The sequence below is a fragment of the Drosophila melanogaster genome, chromosome 2R (assembly GCF_000001215.4).
Source record: "Drosophila melanogaster chromosome 2R".
Classification (NCBI taxonomy): Eukaryota; Metazoa; Arthropoda; class Insecta; order Diptera; family Drosophilidae; genus Drosophila; species Drosophila melanogaster.
In genome coordinates this window covers 22,649,866-22,667,115 of record NT_033778.4, presented here as the reverse complement: position 1 = coordinate 22,667,115, position 17,250 = coordinate 22,649,866, and the positions used below count along the sequence as shown (strand labels likewise).

At 43.0% G+C, this 17,250-nt stretch overlaps 11 protein-coding genes, 2 long non-coding RNA genes and 1 other non-coding gene across 24 annotated transcripts, besides 1 other annotated feature; 5 read left to right on the top strand and 9 right to left on the bottom strand.

The window, feature by feature from the left end:
- Positions 1-351: 351 nt before the first annotated feature.
- Positions 352-757, bottom strand: lncRNA:CR42868 (long non-coding RNA:CR42868). The gene is made up of 2 exons (NR_124701.1): positions 573-757; positions 352-503 (listed from the first exon to the last, which is right to left on the bottom strand). It is a non-coding gene; the product is annotated as a long non-coding RNA:CR42868 (long non-coding RNA).
- lncRNA:CR45269 (long non-coding RNA:CR45269) lies at positions 511-991 on the top strand. The gene has a single exon (NR_124700.1). It is a non-coding gene; the product is annotated as a long non-coding RNA:CR45269 (long non-coding RNA).
- Positions 971-1,470, bottom strand: CG42867 (uncharacterized protein). Its single transcript, NM_001202054.2, has 2 exons — positions 1,332-1,470; positions 971-1,269 (listed from the first exon to the last, which is right to left on the bottom strand). Exons 1-2 carry the CDS (start codon positions 1,430-1,432, stop codon positions 1,167-1,169), a joined length of 204 nt encoding a protein of 67 aa, NP_001188983.1. The 5' UTR covers positions 1,433-1,470; the 3' UTR covers positions 971-1,166.
- A 1,171-nt stretch (positions 1,471-2,641) lies between these two features.
- On the bottom strand, positions 2,642-3,424 carry CG4250 (uncharacterized protein). 2 transcript variants are annotated; one of them, NM_001259539.2, is made up of 3 exons: positions 3,203-3,424; positions 2,995-3,127; positions 2,642-2,941 (listed from the first exon to the last, which is right to left on the bottom strand). In NM_001259539.2, the coding sequence occupies exons 1-3, from the start codon at positions 3,369-3,371 to the stop codon at positions 2,839-2,841; spliced, it is 405 nt and encodes a 134-aa protein (NP_001246468.1). In that variant the 5' UTR covers positions 3,372-3,424; the 3' UTR covers positions 2,642-2,838. The 2 variants fall into 2 exon arrangements, with proteins under 2 accessions (NP_001246468.1, NP_611703.1); NM_137859.4 differs by having other exon boundaries at positions 3,242-3,424.
- A 450-nt stretch (positions 3,425-3,874) lies between these two features.
- On the bottom strand, positions 3,875-5,182 carry CG42566 (uncharacterized protein). 2 transcript variants are annotated; one of them, NM_001299811.1, is given in 4 exon segments: positions 3,875-4,182; positions 4,253-4,396; positions 4,454-4,771; positions 5,080-5,182. In NM_001299811.1, coding segments are annotated over 2 exon segments (232 nt in total). In that variant the 5' UTR covers positions 4,384-4,396; positions 4,454-4,771; positions 5,080-5,182; the 3' UTR covers positions 3,875-4,081.
- A 544-nt stretch (positions 5,183-5,726) lies between these two features.
- On the bottom strand, positions 5,727-9,215 carry CG13510 (uncharacterized protein). Of its 3 annotated transcripts, NM_001299810.1 has the most exons (4): positions 8,841-9,215; positions 7,139-8,193; positions 6,255-7,080; positions 5,727-6,047 (listed from the first exon to the last, which is right to left on the bottom strand). In NM_001299810.1, the coding sequence occupies exons 1-2, from the start codon at positions 9,125-9,127 to the stop codon at positions 8,091-8,093; spliced, it is 390 nt and encodes a 129-aa protein (NP_001286739.1). In that variant the 5' UTR covers positions 9,128-9,215; the 3' UTR covers positions 5,727-6,047; positions 6,255-7,080; positions 7,139-8,090. The 3 variants fall into 3 exon arrangements, with proteins under 3 accessions (NP_001286739.1, NP_001246465.1, NP_611700.2); NM_001259536.2 differs by lacking the exons at positions 5,727-6,047; positions 6,255-7,080 and having other exon boundaries at positions 7,690-8,193; NM_137856.6 differs by lacking the exons at positions 5,727-6,047; positions 6,255-7,080 and having other exon boundaries at positions 7,983-8,193.
- CG13511 (uncharacterized protein) lies at positions 5,727-9,215 on the bottom strand. Of its 2 annotated transcripts, NM_001259537.2 has the most exons (4): positions 8,841-9,215; positions 7,139-8,193; positions 6,255-7,080; positions 5,727-6,047 (listed from the first exon to the last, which is right to left on the bottom strand). In NM_001259537.2, the coding sequence occupies exons 2-3, from the start codon at positions 7,402-7,404 to the stop codon at positions 6,978-6,980; spliced, it is 369 nt and encodes a 122-aa protein (NP_001246466.1). In that variant the 5' UTR covers positions 7,405-8,193; positions 8,841-9,215; the 3' UTR covers positions 5,727-6,047; positions 6,255-6,977. The 2 variants fall into 2 exon arrangements, with proteins under 2 accessions (NP_001246466.1, NP_611701.1); NM_137857.3 differs by lacking the exons at positions 5,727-6,047; positions 8,841-9,215 and having other exon boundaries at positions 6,872-7,080; positions 7,139-7,425.
- CG42565 (uncharacterized protein) lies at positions 5,727-9,215 on the bottom strand. Of its 2 annotated transcripts, NM_001299809.1 has the most exons (4): positions 8,841-9,215; positions 7,139-8,193; positions 6,255-7,080; positions 5,727-6,047 (listed from the first exon to the last, which is right to left on the bottom strand). In NM_001299809.1, exons 3-4 carry the CDS (start codon positions 6,563-6,565, stop codon positions 5,951-5,953), a joined length of 408 nt encoding a protein of 135 aa, NP_001286738.1. In that variant the 5' UTR covers positions 6,566-7,080; positions 7,139-8,193; positions 8,841-9,215; the 3' UTR covers positions 5,727-5,950. The 2 variants fall into 2 exon arrangements, with proteins under 2 accessions (NP_001286738.1, NP_611702.1); NM_137858.3 differs by lacking the exons at positions 7,139-8,193; positions 8,841-9,215 and having other exon boundaries at positions 6,255-6,633.
- A 765-nt stretch (positions 9,216-9,980) lies between these two features.
- CG43325 (uncharacterized protein) lies at positions 9,981-11,567 on the top strand. Of its 3 annotated transcripts, NM_137855.4 has the most exons (3): positions 10,118-10,499; positions 10,652-11,293; positions 11,363-11,567. In NM_137855.4, exons 1-2 carry the CDS (start codon positions 10,138-10,140, stop codon positions 10,761-10,763), a joined length of 474 nt encoding a protein of 157 aa, NP_611699.1. In that variant the 5' UTR covers positions 10,118-10,137; the 3' UTR covers positions 10,764-11,293; positions 11,363-11,567. The 3 variants fall into 3 exon arrangements, with proteins under 3 accessions (NP_001286737.1, NP_611699.1, NP_788428.2); NM_001299808.1 differs by lacking the exon at positions 11,363-11,567 and having other exon boundaries at positions 9,981-10,499; positions 10,652-10,897; NM_176248.3 differs by lacking the exon at positions 11,363-11,567 and having other exon boundaries at positions 10,652-10,897.
- On the top strand, positions 10,118-11,567 carry CG43326 (uncharacterized protein). 2 transcript variants are annotated; one of them, NM_001259535.2, is made up of 3 exons: positions 10,118-10,499; positions 10,652-11,293; positions 11,363-11,567. In NM_001259535.2, the coding sequence occupies exons 2-3, from the start codon at positions 11,043-11,045 to the stop codon at positions 11,481-11,483; spliced, it is 372 nt and encodes a 123-aa protein (NP_001246464.1). In that variant the 5' UTR covers positions 10,118-10,499; positions 10,652-11,042; the 3' UTR covers positions 11,484-11,567. The 2 variants fall into 2 exon arrangements, with proteins under 2 accessions (NP_001246464.1, NP_001246463.1); NM_001259534.2 differs by lacking the exon at positions 10,118-10,499 and having other exon boundaries at positions 11,036-11,293.
- asRNA:CR45268 (antisense RNA:CR45268) lies at positions 10,620-11,481 on the bottom strand. The gene has a single exon (NR_124699.1).
- A 156-nt stretch (positions 11,568-11,723) lies between the features above and the next one.
- Positions 11,724-12,311, top strand: CG30196 (uncharacterized protein). Its single transcript, NM_166541.4, has 2 exons — positions 11,724-11,942; positions 12,035-12,311. Exons 1-2 carry the CDS (start codon positions 11,746-11,748, stop codon positions 12,279-12,281), a joined length of 444 nt encoding a protein of 147 aa, NP_726220.1. The 5' UTR covers positions 11,724-11,745; the 3' UTR covers positions 12,282-12,311.
- Positions 12,312-12,585: 274 nt separating this feature from the next.
- Cyp6d2 (Cytochrome P450 6d2) lies at positions 12,586-14,543 on the top strand. Its single transcript, NM_137854.3, has 4 exons — positions 12,586-13,377; positions 13,451-13,896; positions 13,953-14,201; positions 14,272-14,543. Exons 1-4 carry the CDS (start codon positions 12,698-12,700, stop codon positions 14,433-14,435), a joined length of 1,539 nt encoding a protein of 512 aa, NP_611698.1. The 5' UTR covers positions 12,586-12,697; the 3' UTR covers positions 14,436-14,543.
- nsr (novel spermatogenesis regulator) lies at positions 13,521-16,560 on the bottom strand. Of its 2 annotated transcripts, none has more exons than NM_001299807.1 (6): positions 16,305-16,560; positions 16,125-16,246; positions 15,699-16,063; positions 15,485-15,574; positions 15,269-15,357; positions 13,521-15,121 (listed from the first exon to the last, which is right to left on the bottom strand). In NM_001299807.1, exons 1-6 carry the CDS (start codon positions 16,477-16,479, stop codon positions 14,940-14,942), a joined length of 1,023 nt encoding a protein of 340 aa, NP_001286736.1. In that variant the 5' UTR covers positions 16,480-16,560; the 3' UTR covers positions 13,521-14,939. The 2 variants fall into 2 exon arrangements, with proteins under 2 accessions (NP_001286736.1, NP_611682.1); NM_137838.3 differs by having other exon boundaries at positions 14,809-15,121.
- Positions 16,561-16,650: 90 nt separating this feature from the next.
- Positions 16,651-16,816: a mobile genetic element.
- Between the last annotated feature and the right edge of the window lie 434 nt (positions 16,817-17,250).

The window sequence follows — 17,250 nt, the reverse complement described above, 5'->3', positions numbered from 1 at the left end:
TGCGCAACATTGTTGCTGGCAAAAGCTCTTTGTCGTAGCTTTGTATCTTGTTTGCATTGCTTTTGAGCGCCAACCAAGTCAAGCAACTTAATTTGTTGAAAGCGAGAGTAAATTCGATTGTCAATTGAAATCATGTTCAAGGAAGGAGGAAAGCGCAGTATTAAGTACTGGACTTTTAAATCTTGTTTCCTTCAATCGCCCAAGATTTTATTATAATTAACTAATGATAATCCAGGTTAAAACTAGATGAGCTAATACAATTACATATCTAAATAAATATGCAATTGACAATTTTGTCGTGTGCTGTGCAATAATGTCAATACAGATAAGAATGATTAGCTGAGTCAAGAGCAGTTATTGTACTTTACTTATTTATTTTATTAATAATATTCTACATATGTGCATACATTTAATCAAATTATTGAAGTCTTTAGAATTTGCATTACTCATCCAAATTATCACTAACATTTTTATTTATCGGTTGTCCGCAGCAACAAAAGGATCTAAAATAAGACAAACTTGAAACTGTATTTCATCTGGACGAAGGCAATCTTAGCTCAAGAATAACATACAGCGTATTAAACCACAATCTTTGGCTCCACGACAACTTGAAGTCCTCGGAATTAAGACATACTTGGGACGTATCTTTTGCTCCAGAATTCGGAATTGTAGCCTTCGGTTCGGATAAACTTTTGTAAACCTCCGCGGACCGTCCTTTGAATGCTGGTGTGCTTTTGCGTGGCATCTTTTCAGAACTAAGTTCATTTAATCTTCTATTTATTAAGCCTCAAAACTGTACTCCCGAATTCTAGGAACAAGTCCAAGCTGAACTGATAAGGCCCCACTGTTATCAACAAGCTTTTCTCAAGAGTATTTCTAGTATATCGAACAATTCAAGATGCCGGAAATAAAATCCCCTAGGCCTTACTTTTATCTTAAATTCTTTTTACAAGCCGAGCTCCAGACATCTGGAAAAATAAATACGTATTTTATTGCTTAAAACATATTACACTTAAAGTTCATGTATAGGCTTGCTGCTTTGGAATTTTTCAAAGTGCATTTCCAAAGCTCAAAAGCTCGTGTATATATATTTCATCTGCACTCTGTGGTAAACAGAAATGCAACAGCATTCCTATTTTATTTCAGATTGAGATTCGTATGCCATCTTAGGGGGATCGGTTAGGATCGCCTTTCCAGCCACAGGAACTGCATTTGTAGTAGGATTCATAAATGCCGACTCCACAATATCGATGACCGCAGCATATTGCACTAGCAAATATAAACATTTCAGTTGAAGTTGAAGTAATATCTTCTCATGTGCACTAAAGTACCAAAAATCCATCTTAAGCTTCTTGAATCGCGAGATAGCCAGGCGACTTCTCCTCACCATGGTATGTGAATCGCAGTTGGGACAGTTCGAATCTGTCGACATTTCACTGGAAGCTCCAAGCTTCAACTATCTTTTGTGCAATGCAGTTTGATTGCCGGTTGCATGTTGCAATTGGGTGACTCATGGAATTCTCATGAAGTCAACGAAACATACACATGAGCGTATCAGAGAAATTTAAAAATACTACTACATATATACTTATACACTCTGTTATCAGTTTTAAACTGCAAACTGTGTATTCGAATGGATTTAATAAGTTGATAACTGCGTAAATTTCAAATATCAATTTTTATGTTTTTTGCTACATTGTTTTGACTTTGCACCCAATTTTTGAGCAAACATTCGTTGCTGGAATATAATTGCGATATTAGTTATTTATCGTATATCTATCGTACATTGTAAGCACTATAATTTACCAGTATCTTATAACACATCCATCTATGGTAGTCTTCATAACTCATAGAACGCTTTCTTTCGACACTCGTGACTCGAATTTGCACGTTTCACAAACTATCGTTGTACAGAAGTCTGAATTATCGCGATGTTTGTGAAATAGGAGGAGGAGTTGGAATTCTTTGGTTTTTACCCTGATCATAACATTACGCTGGGTTTTCCATTTCACGCTGACGTCTAGAGCGCAGCTCAAGTTCAATTTACTGAACTCGCATTTCATTTCAATTTGCCTGAACTGAAATGATAATACTGACTGCTGGAATCAGCGAAGCTGATGAATCTCGGCAAATATGAAATCCGCTTGCTTGAATAATAACTTACTTATATAAACATGTTAATAAAATTGGACATCGAATTTGCATCATTTCAGGTATTAATCTGGATACTAGTTGCCAACATTTTTTAAATTATATGAAATTAACTAAATATTGTTGCCCATCTTTTTTATTGGTATTATTGCAGAAAAAGTTGTAATCAAATAAACGGATAAGCGATCAAATTACCTTGTTTCTTCCCTATTCCTTTGTTTAGTGTTTAATTCGAAGAGGGGAAATATAAAATCTAGGTATTAAATTACAAACCTTTTTCCACTGTTCATTGACATAAGTTGTTCAATATACATATATATATATATATATATCCAGTTTCAAGAAGAGGCAGCGATTGTTAGATCAACAATGTGAATGAAGTTATATAAAGGGCGTAGGATGCAGAACCTCAGATAAAAATATCTATAATATATTCCCGCCTCAGAAATTTCCGGGATTTATTAATATTATATACGAAAGTGTTAACATTCATATATCGCCAACAATTTGTGTGATTAGAAATTTATTTTGAAAAGTAAACCAATGCGAAAATTACATACATATATTCAATTGATTTGAACCAGAGTTGTATTTCGTGAATATTCGTGCCAAATCTGATCCCATCAATAGGTGTGGAGATACAAAGTGGGATCTATCCCTGTAATATTTGGTGTTGAGATAGCACTTCTAGTTCTTGTAGGTGCCCACGTAGGCTCCACAGCTGGTGCAGGTGTGTTTGGCCGACTGGCAGGAGTCGGTGCAGTACGGAATGCAGCAGCAGCAAATGCCCCTGAAAATGGCCATTAGTCCTGCGGGCAGGTGGAGCAAACGGGCTGCACTTACCCCAGCATGCAGATGAGTAGGGCCAACAGGTGGGTCTTGGTGCTGGGCTCGAACTCCACCTTCGTCTCCCTGCGGACGCCGCAGCTCGGACAAGTGGCAACGGATGGACATTGGCCCAGGACATTGGGTGGAGCTGAAAGAGGCACGATTGGATTTCGTATAATATGCGATATTATATTTTATGTTTGAATTGCACAGAAGAATTGACCATTATTTCCGATTGATTCATAGTTCTCTGTATTCTCACCCTGCAATATCACTCCCTGTCCCTGATGGAGCTGAGGATAGACCTGCTGCGGTGCGCTATCATAACTGGGCGGTGCCTGGAAACCCGGAGCCTGAGGCTGCATATTCTCGTATTGAAAGTTCTTCTCCATTCTAATTATTCCGACCGATGTGTGCTACGCGTTTGAATTGCCGACAGCGACTGAAACCGCAGAGAGCTCCTCCAACATTGCTCGGCGAACTTTCGAGTTGCGGCGCGATGCGAATTCTATATAGCCCTACTATGTCGGATGGCTTGCTAAGCGATTTCCGTTAAATATTATGTGGCTATCAGAATAAGGGCTTTTACATGAGTAAGTGTTCTTTTTTTTTTGCAGGATGAAAAGCTTTAGTAAGAAATTGCTCAGCCATGATGAATTAATTAATATCAAAACTTACCAATAAAACAGAAATGTTAGCACTTAGTAGGGTATTCCATTGTCAGGTAAACAAACCAGTAGCTTTTACCCTTCCGAAATGGTCCTTCCAGCTATGCTATTAGCACGTATATAACAACAATTTGCATATTTATTGAAAACATAAGAAATACTCAACTCTGCTCAAGAATTGCGTTGTCTCTAAAACAAATCAACCCCCAGGTAAAATCCACTCGTTTCTTCCTTGAACCCTTTTATTGGTGTGCTGAAGAATACATATGCCGGCACTACAATGATTTGTTTTGTTATCAAAATAGTGCGTAGTAATAAATGTGAGAGAGTTAAAAATAGATCAAGTGGGGATAAGTAATGGGGGCTGCATTTCGGCACGGCTGCTGGCTGCAGTCCACGACAAAAAAAAAAAAACAACTTCCGGCGGAAGTTGCTCAGCGCTCGTAGGTGCCAATGTAGGCGTTGCAAGATGGACAGTGGTGGTCGGAGTTCCGGGCGCATTGAGTGCAGTACAGGCAGCAAGCAGGGCCAAAGGCTGCACGAAAGAGATCACTCAATGAGAATGCACCCAGAATGTTAAGAAATCAATATCGAACATGGCTTACAAGGTAAGGCACATAATCAATGCTATCAGGTGAGTCTTGGTGGTGGCTTTCGGCTCCACACGAGTGGTAACCTGTTGACGGCAACTGGGGCAGACCACGATGCACGGTTCCGGGCCAACGGAAGTGGACATTTCGATGGCGGAGCTGCAGAAAGAAAGCACAGGAAACTCTAATAACTCTCATATTGATTGCAGCGCAGACCTTGAAAACTTGAATACGTCGCGTGCCGCTGGTGCATGAGCATTAAATTGGCTGGTTAATGGGGATTTTAATTGCACACCCGCCATGCAAAACAAGCTGTAATCCGCCTTATCTCCCGTCGATGGCACCACGGTGCTGCGCAATCCCTCCTGCCGCCGTGAGGTCATCCTCGTGGGCCACGGAATCTCTTGTGCCATGTGGCAAGCTTCGTGCCGACGCCGTCATCGCACAACCGCGTGTGTCTGAGCCCCGCTCAACCCCGATTCCATCCATCATCTTTGCTCGTCGTTTGGTGCAACTTGCTTGCTCGGTCTGGTCCTATCCAAAATCAACACAATCTATTTATGTATGTTCTCACTAGCGCAAACCACCCAGCACAGTATCCTTATTTAACAGCGGGTGTGTCCGTCGCCAGTGATTAACATTCCCCCCGAAATCCTACTGTCGTCCTGTATGTCTTTGCTGAGTTCTCCCCCAAGCAAAAGTAAATTTTTTGGGGAGCGGCAAAGCAGCGGTAAACATCTAAACAACCAGATATTACCCAATTAGACCTGACTATAATAGTCCGTTGCTCATGTTTGACCCAATCCTAGGCTTGCATAATATATCTCTCCCGTCATACTTACAATCTGTATGGGTGGGTACGTTGTCAAAATAAATAAAGTAGAATTCCGATTTCACAGAGAGACAAAAAGTTAATGCGCACTGTTTGGGCTGCGAAAGTGTTGTGCGGTCAGAAGTTTAGGGCGCGAAGCGGGACACTACACTTCCAAAAGTATTTCCGTTAGCAACATTATGTTGCCTAACTGGGAAGTGATATTTATATACATCCTTAAAATTGATTACAGCGTATCCCTAGGCTGAGTTAAATTAAAATCCTTTTATTCCATTTCTTAAGAACTAAACATTTAGCAGAAATTCAAATATTTTACTAAATATTCAATTATAATGCAAAGAACTTCAGTGATTTCATTTAATAGCATGAACAGTAATCTTGAAGCATCTTAGCATCAATTTAAACTGTGCCAACATGCCGGTTCGTCCCAGCAACATTTTACCGGTTCAAAACAGTTTCATATCAACATTTATTGCTGGACACAAAAGAGTTGTGCTACGAAAAAGTTTCGGGAAAAGACCGCCAAAAAGTACACAAAAACAAAAAAAAAAAACGTATGAACAATTAAGTTTCACATTATTTTTTCTGCAAATCTAGTTGTCTGCAGCAACAATGTAGCCAGATACCCAGAAACAGAAATTAAAGAAAATTCCATTCGCTTCAAAATCTATTTGTTTATTTTTTCGCTGTCAGCTTATTTTGCTCACTAAGCAAACATATTTTTATGTATGTTAAGTGATGAAGACACCACATTGACGCCGTCGATACATAAGGAGATATGAACATACATACATATATGTATGTATAGTTGGTTATGTATATATATATACATATATATAAAATGAAATGATATGAAATCGGCGAGTGTTTTCGCTGCGTCTTCAAAACGAACCCAAGCAGGAGTTGCAGTTGGGACAGTACTGGGAGGTCTTGTAGCAACAGTTGCAGCAGCAAGGGGCGCAGACGCAGGGCCAGCATCTGGTGGATAGAGATGGGAAATAGAGTATATAGCTTATAAGGCACGATCAGCAATTTCTCATAGCTTGTCCAGGAAGAAGCAAAACAATTGCGGCCACAGATATAGCAGACTAGTAAAAACATTTCTTTTTCCGTTTGCTTACATACACATTATGTATGTACAAACCTTTGTTGCTATACTTGCAACCATAAATGCGATCTACTTACAGGAATAGGCAGAGCAACGCCGCCATACAGTAAGTTGATCCGGTAGGATGGTGCTCCACGCGAAGGCGAATCCGAGCGTTGCAGTGGGGACAGATCGTTCCCTGGCGGGTATTGTCCACCAGCACTGTCGTCTGGTGATGCATCACGCTTACGGGCTGCAACACCGGCATGGTTTGGGCCATCACGGGTATCACCGGATTGGGATGTGCGGGCGACGCCAGGTTCTGCTGCATGACGTCCTCCGCTGGAGGAGCGGTGGCGAATGGATCCGAGTAGGGCGGCGGGGAGTCTACGCGCTTGTAGCAACGCATGCTTTTCTATACTCTTCAAATCACACTAAAAATATCAACCAGTTGCTTACAGCTGCGAACGAGCACTGATATAATACTGAAAGCTTCCGTATATGTATATCGATGACAGTTTCATTAAACTCAGAACTGCCTTATCGGTATCGGTATTCAATTGATTCGCTTTCCTCATATTCTGGGTATTTATCCTAATACGAATATAAAATCTATCTACTGGCACACTAGGTGAGGAAATTATGGACCAGAAAAGATTACTTCATATGTGCAGTGAGAGTAGTAGAAACCATCCGTCATTAACAAAAAGAACTTAAATTTAAAACGTTATTATTTTATGTATCTGTATACATATATGGCTAATCTTGATTAAGTCTTGACATGGAAGGCATTTTTGGCAGTGCGGAGACACAGCACTTGATCAAATGCTATAGCTCCCAATGTGGCATCCACAGTTGGGACAGTAGTGCTGGACACTCTTGCAGTAGTTGATGAAGTAGGGAAGGCAGATGAAGGGCCAGCAGCTGGAGAATCAGGTTAGCAAAGTTAGTAAGCCCGGTGGTATCCTGACGCCCCACTCACCAGCAGATATACAAGGTCAGAGCGCACATGTGGGTCTTGCGGGTGGGGGACGTGGCCAGACTGGTGGTGACCTCGCCCCTGCAGGACGGACACCTCACCCTCATCGGCTTGCAGCCCACAGCCAGTGGATGTGCGCCCGGCCCCACTCCGTTCAGGGTGTAGACGGGTATCTGGGTCACCACCACCCCATAGTTTGGCTGCGTGGTTACGGTCACCATTTCCGTGTCGGCCGGTTCTGGAGCTCTGCCCATCCATGTGCTGCTCATGTTTGCGGCGGGGCATGCACTGAAATAGCCCGCCATTTAATGACAACATTGCTCTATCGCAATCGTTATCTTTTCTGACTAATCGACAAGTACTTTTTAGGTGAAACCTACTATGACTATGACGATATGGAGGGGTACAAGAGGAGTCGGCCAGTGCAGTACCTAATCGATTGACATTCGGTTCCAGTAGCTCTGTGCCATTTGGCCATTTCCAGTTGTTGGCTTGAGTAGGTGCCAGAAGGGTTTATGTTTCCTAGACAACAATTGATATAGTCTTAGCTATTTATGATATTTATGATCCATTTTACTGATTACGGTTTTTAAGCGATAGTAAAAAGTAAAAAGATTGTTTTAAAATGGTCATTAAAATGTTGGCGTTGGTTTCTCGTAATGATCGATCGAAATTGTTTAGTACCAGTACAAAATGTAGTGGAAAATACTAAATAATGTCAACATTATCATAGACATTTCTGAAAATATTAAATTACTTCATAATCCATTTAGCGGAAAGAGTGCCTTGTCCCAAGATATCTTGTCGCATTTCTGTTTCCTGTGTGAGTCTCATGAGTTTAATGTGTGGCGTTCGTACATGTGTATTTACAGTTCAATTTTTCTCGGTTATGACGCTAGTGCTTAGGGTTCTCTATAGGTATATACGTTTGTATGCATAAATAGGCGTTAGTTAGTTAGTTCTCGTAGGTGCCGATGTAGGCGCTGCAGTTGGGGCAGTAGTGGTTGGCATTCTGGCAGGAGTCCATGCAGTAAGGTAGGCATACGCACGGCCAGCAGCTGTGTGGATAGAGTGGAAAACGAATCGATTAGATAAGTTCGGGGAATTAAACTATTAGTCAGAGCACTAATTCCGAATTGGCCTTTACGACGTCTACAGGCCGTAATCAGTCAGTTTGCTTGCTTTCACCCCGTCTTTCCACTCGGATTCGTTATCTGACTCAACTCCAGTTCCAGTTGAGATAACAATGTTTTCACATATTACCAGTACACACAGTCGCAATACCTGTAGAAACCTATTGTTTTTTCCAAGCGATAAGGGGCCGCAAGTGGTTCATGGGCGTAGCTTTTTAACATTTAACCGAGCTATTGTAACGAGTTGGCAATAAAATGGTTATAGAACATTTCTGCTTGGGCGATACGAAAACATATCTAGATTGTTAGGATATCATCTATAGGATATCATATCATCTATGTATATTACTGAATTTAATAGGCAACATATCCGATTTGTATTGCTTTTAAAAATGGTTTACTCCATTTTGCGCAATTTTATAAAAAGGTCATTTGACTGGATTAATGAAGCACTAAGTCCCCCCTAAGATACTTTCGTTGGCCCAAAGCTCCTGAGACCAATCAACATACATACATACATATGGTGGCAAGCAGTGACTTCAGATCAGATGACTAGTGACTATAAGACTCACATGAACAGGCACAGGATGAGGGCCCAGCAGTGCGTCCTGCCGGAAGGAGTGGACTTCACGGTGGTCAGTACTTCGGCGTGACAGGAGGGACAGCGGATGCGGGTGGGTCCACTGCCGATGGGCACCAGGTTGGAGGTTGTGGTGGTCTGGATGATCACCGTTGAGGACTGCGGTGGCTGCGGCATCGGTGGGTACAGTGGTGGCTGGGTGGGGCCACCGGGCTGATAGGTTTGTGCGGGAGTGTATCCGGACTGTTCACTGTACGGTGGAGGCTGCTTGCTGTCCATAGTTTCGGATTATGTTTCTTCTTGATGCAGACTCTGGATTTCCGGCCGAACTGAACCGATCGCTTTGCTGGCTGGCGTTGCACTGAGGAACGAACTTAAACTGTGGCTCCCGCAATACCTCAACGATTGGCTACTATCTTATCGTCGAGAGGTGATAGCTACCATACAAGTGGGGTTTCTGTCGAACTAATAATCGGATACCTCTTTTATTGTGCACTTGATTTAGTGAGCTACAGCGATGCTTCTCCTCCGAATAGGCGACAGATGAGTCACTTGTTTGATAACACCTTTATTGCATATAAAGGCAATGAATAAGGCCAAAATATACATATGTAACATTTAGTACGTGTATTTTGCGAGGAGAGAGTATAAACAAACACAGGTTGTCGACTCGAGTGCTCTCGCCATAATATAATATTTTTGTAATTTACCAAATGCGTGACCGGTTTATATATATGTACATATGTAGATATGATTCTTTGCCAGTTGAAGCATCATCATTCCATTTGTGAAGCCTTTATTTTTTTTAATTATTTATTGGATATTGGATATTAATGTGTAACTTGCTTAATTTGTGATTAAAAATAATATATATATTTTCCGTGCTTGATACTATTTCCTGAAAAACCTTATGAAATGTCTTAATTATTCAAGTCAAAATAAAAACAGACTTCGATCTTCAATGGGTTAAGATAACTGTGTATATTTTTTATAGAAAAAGCTCCATTTACCACCCACTCGCCGGCAGCTTTGTGGAAGCTTTCCTCATGGGATCTACGTTCAAGTGCAGCCGTTAACATCGCAACCATGAAAATAGTGTTAGGCAAATACGGGGGCTTGACAAACAGATGAACAACTGGTTTGTCTAACTCCCCCCTCAGCCCAAAAAATATAATAATAAATCCCCCTCGCCAAGCGATAGCTGTTTGACTTATGTTTCTTATGTTTCAATTGTAAAATAACCCAATTTATAGGCAAATAGAAAACCCGAGTCGAGTCAGTTCAACAACATGAGCCGTCAGCTAAAGTTCCACCTTCAAGCTCCCGACGACGAGGAGTTCGCAGCGGATCTGGTGGAGATTAACCTGAACCCCAACTGCGGCCAGGTCAAGCAGAAGTCGGCTCAGGCCTTGGACCAGCTGCTCCTGGCCACGCCCCCACACAGAGGCTATCCCTACGGCTATGCCGAGGACTCCGAGCCGGATACCTACTTCTGCCGGAAGAGCAACTCCACAGGCCAACTGGCCGAGAAGGTATCACCTCCGCCGCCCGCTGCCACCAACATTAGTTGCCTCCGCCAGATGTACTGTCCGGAGTGCCACGAGCGATTGCACGAGCAGGGAGTCCGCCTGGAGCGACTCCTTACCATGTGGTGAGTGCAAGGCCAGGACATTTCTTTAAAGTAAATTCTTAGGATGGAATATAAATAAGATTATTTAATCGTAGTATAGGGCTATTAGGATAATAACAAAGATCGGAAGTATTTATATTTCTAATTCAGATTATTTCCTTATCCATTTCCAGCTGCTTTGCCCTGCTGCCCATCTATCCCTGCTGCCCGAGGCGCTCCACCAACGATTGCAAGGTCATCTGCGGCAAGTGTGGTTACCTCTTGGGGGCATGGAAAAGACAGTGAGATGAAGGGATGGGGGTCGTGGGTTGGGGCAAACGGAGTGGGTGCTCCGCTTATAATTGTTTGTTTTGTTTAGTTTTTAAGCACTTTTTGTTGACCTTGCGGCGAGTGATGAGCGCTGCTGAGACTGAAGAGCCGAGTGCCAAAAAATTGTTGATTGCTGCATGATTCTCTCAGTGGTTTCTCTTCAATTAGATCTCTTTGGTCAGATAGATCTCTTTTTCGAATTTCACTGCCTCGGGATTCGCCAAAATGTTTAGCACTTGACGCCGGCCAGTCGCAATGTCTCGGGGAAACGACTTGGATGCGGATCTGGAGGTGGATCTCCAGGAGGGGGACAGGGATAGCCAGTCGGCGGCCACCACTGTCACGCTGGAGGAGCGCCCTAGCAAACCCCAGGTGCGATTCTTCAGCATCGGACCCAGCAGCTACCAGGTGCGGTGTCCATTGTGCCAGCAGAATTCGAAAACGGAAACCGTGGAGATGACAGGAGCACTGGGCCAGCTCAGTTGCCTCTTGTCCACTTTATCCTGGTAGGAAACTTCGGAATTCGGAAAGGAATCTAAGTCCATGGATTAACATTCGTTTAAATCTCCTTTCAGTTGCTTTCCCATCTTTGCTTTGACGTTCGTCTATTCCTGTCTGCAAAGTCGCCTGAAATCGAAGCGTGTCTTCTGCAGCCGATGCGGTGGTCACCTGGGCTTCCACTGGCGTCCCACTTAGTGCGTCTGCCACTCAGATGGCTCTCTGAAATCCACGCAAATGATCTATAAATAAACCGGCAGCTGTTGTCAAATTTTTTTTAATAAGTTACTTGAATTTATTCGATCATCACTCAGGCGGTGCCTCCAAAAAGTATGTATTCATCTCTCCCACTCTCTGGCACGCTCTTAGATATTTTGATTGCGATGTGGGCTCCAATGCAGATACAGATACATTATGCGAACGTTCTTGGTTCATCGGTCAGTTGCTCTATCGCTTCGAAATGGCCAGCACCGAGAGTCTGGATGGCAGTGCCTTCGAGGGGGACATCTCATCCATTCCGCAAGTGGGCCATCTGACCACTGAGCCCCAGGAGTTGGAGTGTCCAGCCTGCCAGCAGTTGCAGACTACCCACGTGAAATCGGAGGCAGTGACCGTTCTGCAGAAGATTGCCTGCTCGCTGAATGTGCTTCTCTGCTGGTGCGTTAAGTTTTGAAAAGAAGATGAATTTCTTTATTGGTTGTGACAGTTTGATCCGAGCCCCAATACCTAATCTGTCCTTTATCCTCTAGTAATCCCATTCGCTGGAAGGGCCGTCATGATGTCAATCACTACTGCAGCTCATGTGGCTGTTTCATTGGACGCGATATCACTCTGAGTTGGTACAAGAGGACCCTCTTTCGGCTGCAACGGGGAGAGGTGGAGGATAACGGACGCTGGCAGAGATTCCGCAAGGTGGAGAAGGAGCAGCTGGACGAGAAAAAACTTGGCAGACAGCGCAAGGCCATCGAATCGAAGCGTTCCAATGAGAATTATTAAATAAATTTAAGCAATATTAGCTCCTGTGCTAAGAACCACATTCTATTTGGGGTCAACATATTGAAAGCATAATGATATGCTGTTGATATCATATACCTTTGAAATTAGTTGTGCATTTCTGTAATGTGCTCAACAGGTAGTCTCTTTGCTTTTTGCCGCCCTGCTTCCCCTGAAGAGTCGAAAGCTTTTTCCAGCTGAGAAGTCACTTGTTGATTTGCTGGAAGAGCAGCAGAGTCCAGAGAAAAAGACTCGGTTGTTTGTAGCGCTTATCGCGGGTTCTACGTCTATATAAGACCGATGCTCATGCAGTCGAATTGTACAGTTTGGAAGGTGTGCATCGAGTAGTTCGCAAATATTTCACCACTTTTAGAAATTGTCGATTTTCAATACCAAAAGTTAGACTAGAGATTCTCAATATGTGGACCATTCTCCTGACGATCCTAATCGCGGGTCTGCTGTACAGATATGTGAAGCGGCACTACACTCACTGGCAGCGATTGGGAGTCGATGAGGAGCCGGCAAAGATTCCCTTTGGCGTAATGGATACTGTCATGAAGCAGGAACGAAGTTTGGGCATGGCTCTGGCTGATATATACGCCCGGCACGAGGGCAAAATCGTTGGCATATACATGTTGAACAAACGAAGTATCCTGATCCGAGATGCCCAATTGGCTCGCCAAATCATGACCAGCGATTTCGCCAGTTTCCACGATCGCGGGGTGTACGTGGACGAGGATAAGGACCCGTTGTCGGCCAACCTTTTTAACCTAAGAGGTGCTTCATGGCGAAATCTACGTCAGAAACTTACGCCGTCGTTCTCCTCCGGCAAAATTAAGGGCATGTTCGGCACCATCGACGACGTGGGCGATAAGTTGGTGCAGCATTTGGAGGGGGCCCTTGACCAAAGCGATGAAGTGGAGATCAAGGATGTGATGACCACGTATGCGGTGGACATCATTGGGTCAGTCATTTTTGGCTTGGAGATAGACAGCTTCCGAAATCCAAAAAACGAGTTCCGCGAGATCAGCAGCTCTACGTCTAGGGATGAATCTCTGCTGCTGAAGATTCACAATATGTCCATGTTCATTTGTCCACCGTGAGTTCAAAAATAACCCAGGGTATATATTTGGGAATCTTTATTTCTATATTTATAACTAAATTTTGTACAGGATTGCTAAGCTAATGAACCGCTTGGGCTACGAAAGCCGCATTCTGACATCCCTGCGAGACATGATGAAGCGCACAATCGAGTTCCGGGAGGAGCACAACGTGGTGCGAAAGGACATGCTGCAGCTGCTGATCCGCCTCCGAAATACGGGCAAGATTGGCGAGGACGACGACCAGGTGTGGGACATGGAAACCGCACAGGAGCAGCTGAAGTCTATGTCGATCGAGAAGATTGCCGCCCAGGCATTCCTGTTCTACGTGGCGGGCTCGGAATCCACAGCTGCGGCGTCTGCCTTCACTCTCTACGAGCTGTCCATGTATCCGGAACTGCTGAAGGAGGCGCAAGAAGAAGTGGATGCTGTGCTGATGAAGCACAATCTGAAGCCCAAGGATAGGTTCACCTACGAGGCGGTGCAGGACTTAAAGTTTCTGGACATCTGCATCATGGGTGGGTTTCACATAGCATTCAGTTTCAACGATCCTTAGTTAAACGTATTTTTGCAGAAACCATTCGCAAATACCCCGGGCTACCATTCCTCAATCGAGAGTGCACCGAAGATTATCCCGTACCTGGAACTAATCACATCATAGCCAAGGGAACACCCATTCTGATCTCGCTCTTTGGCATGCAGCGTGATCCCGTCTATTTTCCCAATCCCAATGGCTACGATCCCCATCGCTTCGATTCAAATAACATGAACTACGATCAGGCAGCTTATATGCCTTTTGGAGAGGGTCCTAGGCACTGCATAGGTAAGGATGTGTTTTGTACCAGTGGTCTTGTCTTCTTCCTGATCCTGTTCTCTTAATTCTTTGCCCCAAGCTCTTCGCATGGGAAAAGTCAACTCCAAGGTGGCGGTGGCTAAGATTTTGGCCAATTTTGATCTGGTTCAATCTCCACGCAAGGAGGTGGAGTTCCGTTTCGATGCCGCCCCTGTTTTAGTGACCAAGGAGCCGTTGAAGCTGCGCTTGACCAAGAGAAAGTAAATCAAAAATATGTGGCTATTGTATGTAATTGCAATTTGTATGTATAGATATATATCGATACTCAAATAAATTAATACATTGGTTTTATTGATCATCTACCAAGATAATAAAATCTTAGCTCGTTCTGAATTCGAGAGAAACAACAAACAAAGCGAGAACGAGAATTTTCAATATTTTTTGGAATGTCGGTAGAAATTGGATTTATTTCTTAGATTTATAACTTCATTTTAATGGTATTGTGTAAACAAATCGGTTATAGTTAGATCTAATTTCAAAGAATTTTTCAAATTCATGCAATGCATTTTATTTTATTAGTTTTTTACATTCATAGAAAATTACGAATCCAGGCCAATAAAAAATTCAAATTAATATTGCTTGTAGGATTGTCAGCGCAAGTGCTTTTTTTAAAATTTATTCATTGATAGCATCATTTTGAATGCTGCTTTCTTCTTTTCCATGAGTTCCCCGGCATGGATTTTACAACGTAAGCATTGTCCTTTGTTTTCAATTATAGCGTTGTGCGACGAAATCACTTGGCGCTCTATTATTTATATATTTGTTAAGTATTGTATACGGATTGGGCTTATATGACTTGATGGGCGGTTCGCGCGTACGATTCATGTCAGTCGGATACGGATATGCACGTTTAAATGGCGTAGCGTTTGTCGCTGTCATTGATGGAGGTGCTATAAAATTGGTTGATTATTATTTGTATTGATTTATTATTATTATTATTATTTATTATTTATTTATTAGTTTCATAATATTATTCATTCTAGTATATTACATAGCTTCGATTATTGATTTTGATATTATAATCTAATAACACTTACGTTTGCTATACTCAAAGCCCAAAGACGGACGACTGGGGGGCATACGATGTTCATCATAATCATATTCCACCTCCTCCATATCGGCGACTCTATAAAGATGAAAATGTTAGTTGCTGGCTCAACGCATGTTGGCTAGGATTTAAGGAACTACTAGGACGCGGTAACTCCTGGTTTGGTCATTAAATGATACAAAATTATACTTTACAAGTAACTTACTCGCGCGGATTTTCCGTAACTCGCCTAATCTGGTTGTTGTACTTGGGAGCCCCATTCCTGTTGCCTCCAATCGTCTTGTCGAAGATCGATCTGCAAAATAACAATGGATTTTTACCCTTTGCCCAATGGCAAGCAGATGGATACCACATGCTTAACTTGCTTGTCAAGTAAGTCAAGTTGCATCGGTATGCAGAGAGAATAAGATGACCATTACCTGTAGGGCGCCATATTGAGTCCGTTACTTTTCTTGGCCGACTCGGGATTCATTTCCATCAGCTCGCGCTGCTGCTCGTGCCAAACATCGTCGTTGTCGTCTGGAATGAGGTACTTACGGATCTCGGCCAGGGCGTAGGCTATCCGTGCATAGCACTCCGCCGGAGGGGCCACCGCGCTGACCTCCAAAAAGAGATCCTTGTGAAGATGGGCATATCTCGGGTCGCCTGAGCTGCGCAGCTCCTCCTCTTTGTTACGATCGCGCATCGAGCTGCGACCCTTGATGACAATCTTGCAGTTGGTCTCCTCCTTTAGGCGACGCACCGAGTTCCCCTTGGGCCCCAGGATCTTCCGAGCGAAGTTGAACTGCGCAAGGGTACGGATTTATTTTGCGGACGGAGGGGACAACTAATTGTGTAAAACCCACCTTGGGAAACTTATTAACGGGCACGAAGACCTTTTGGGTAATCTTCATCGGCCTCTGGTGGTACACGTCTGCGTAGAACTCTTTGCCGGGAATACGACCAGTGGAGAAGACACGGTCCACAGCTGCAATATTGGGATAAGTACCATTAAAATACCCTGTAAAGAGCCAAATTGATTTTACATTCGTCGATTAGCAGAGCGCAAAGTGGAAACTCCGCGGACAATCGCTTGCGCTCCTCGTCCAAATCGGCGAGAAACTTTTGGGCCACCTCGTTCAGACGCGGCTGGTAGGTAGGTTGGTCCTGGGTGGGTTGGTCTTGGTTCTGTTCCTCAGTAAACTCGCTTTGGGTTTCCATTTTTATCACAATAATCTTTACCGAATATTCACAATTCAAAATTGATGTAGACTGAACAATGTTCTGTATATCAATGAACTGAAATGCTGGCCGAGCTGCCAAACGTATGAAGTTTGAGGTTGTCAGCTTTTTCAGTGCTATAGTGATTGTTTAAATGTCGGTTGCCCATTATGTTTGTGGGCGTTAGAGTGGGCGTGGTACATGGTTCAACAAAGGCTGCGACTATGTCTCGGGAAGCTGTGACCCTTATCTCAACATTGTAGCTTTTATAGTTTCTGGGATCTCGACGTTCCTACAGAAGGACAGACAGTTGATATTGATTCTGATCAAGAATATATCTAATTAAGAATATTCATAATATAATATATCAAGAATATACTTAATATGGTCGGAAACGCTTCCGACCATAAACATAAACAAATCGGAAAACATAAACAGTCGTAGTTATCAGCTGTTTTTGCCGGTTAAACGTAGAAACACGTTTAATATAGTAGCACACTGAGAATACTCATTAAATGGTACGATATATGTATATAAATTGATTTTTGTTCCTCTCATAAGGTATTAGAATATGTCCATAAATTAATGCATTTAAAGTCTCCCTCCCAAAAAAAATTTCTGAAAGTATTTCGAAACGTTTTCCATGTGGTTTGGGTGCGACTGCTCTATATATTGGGTATACAAATATTCGACGCATGCTTGGCTGTTGATCTGGTTCTGGTTGAGGGGCCACACCGAATGAATATCCACCGAATAGCTAGCTAGCTGCTG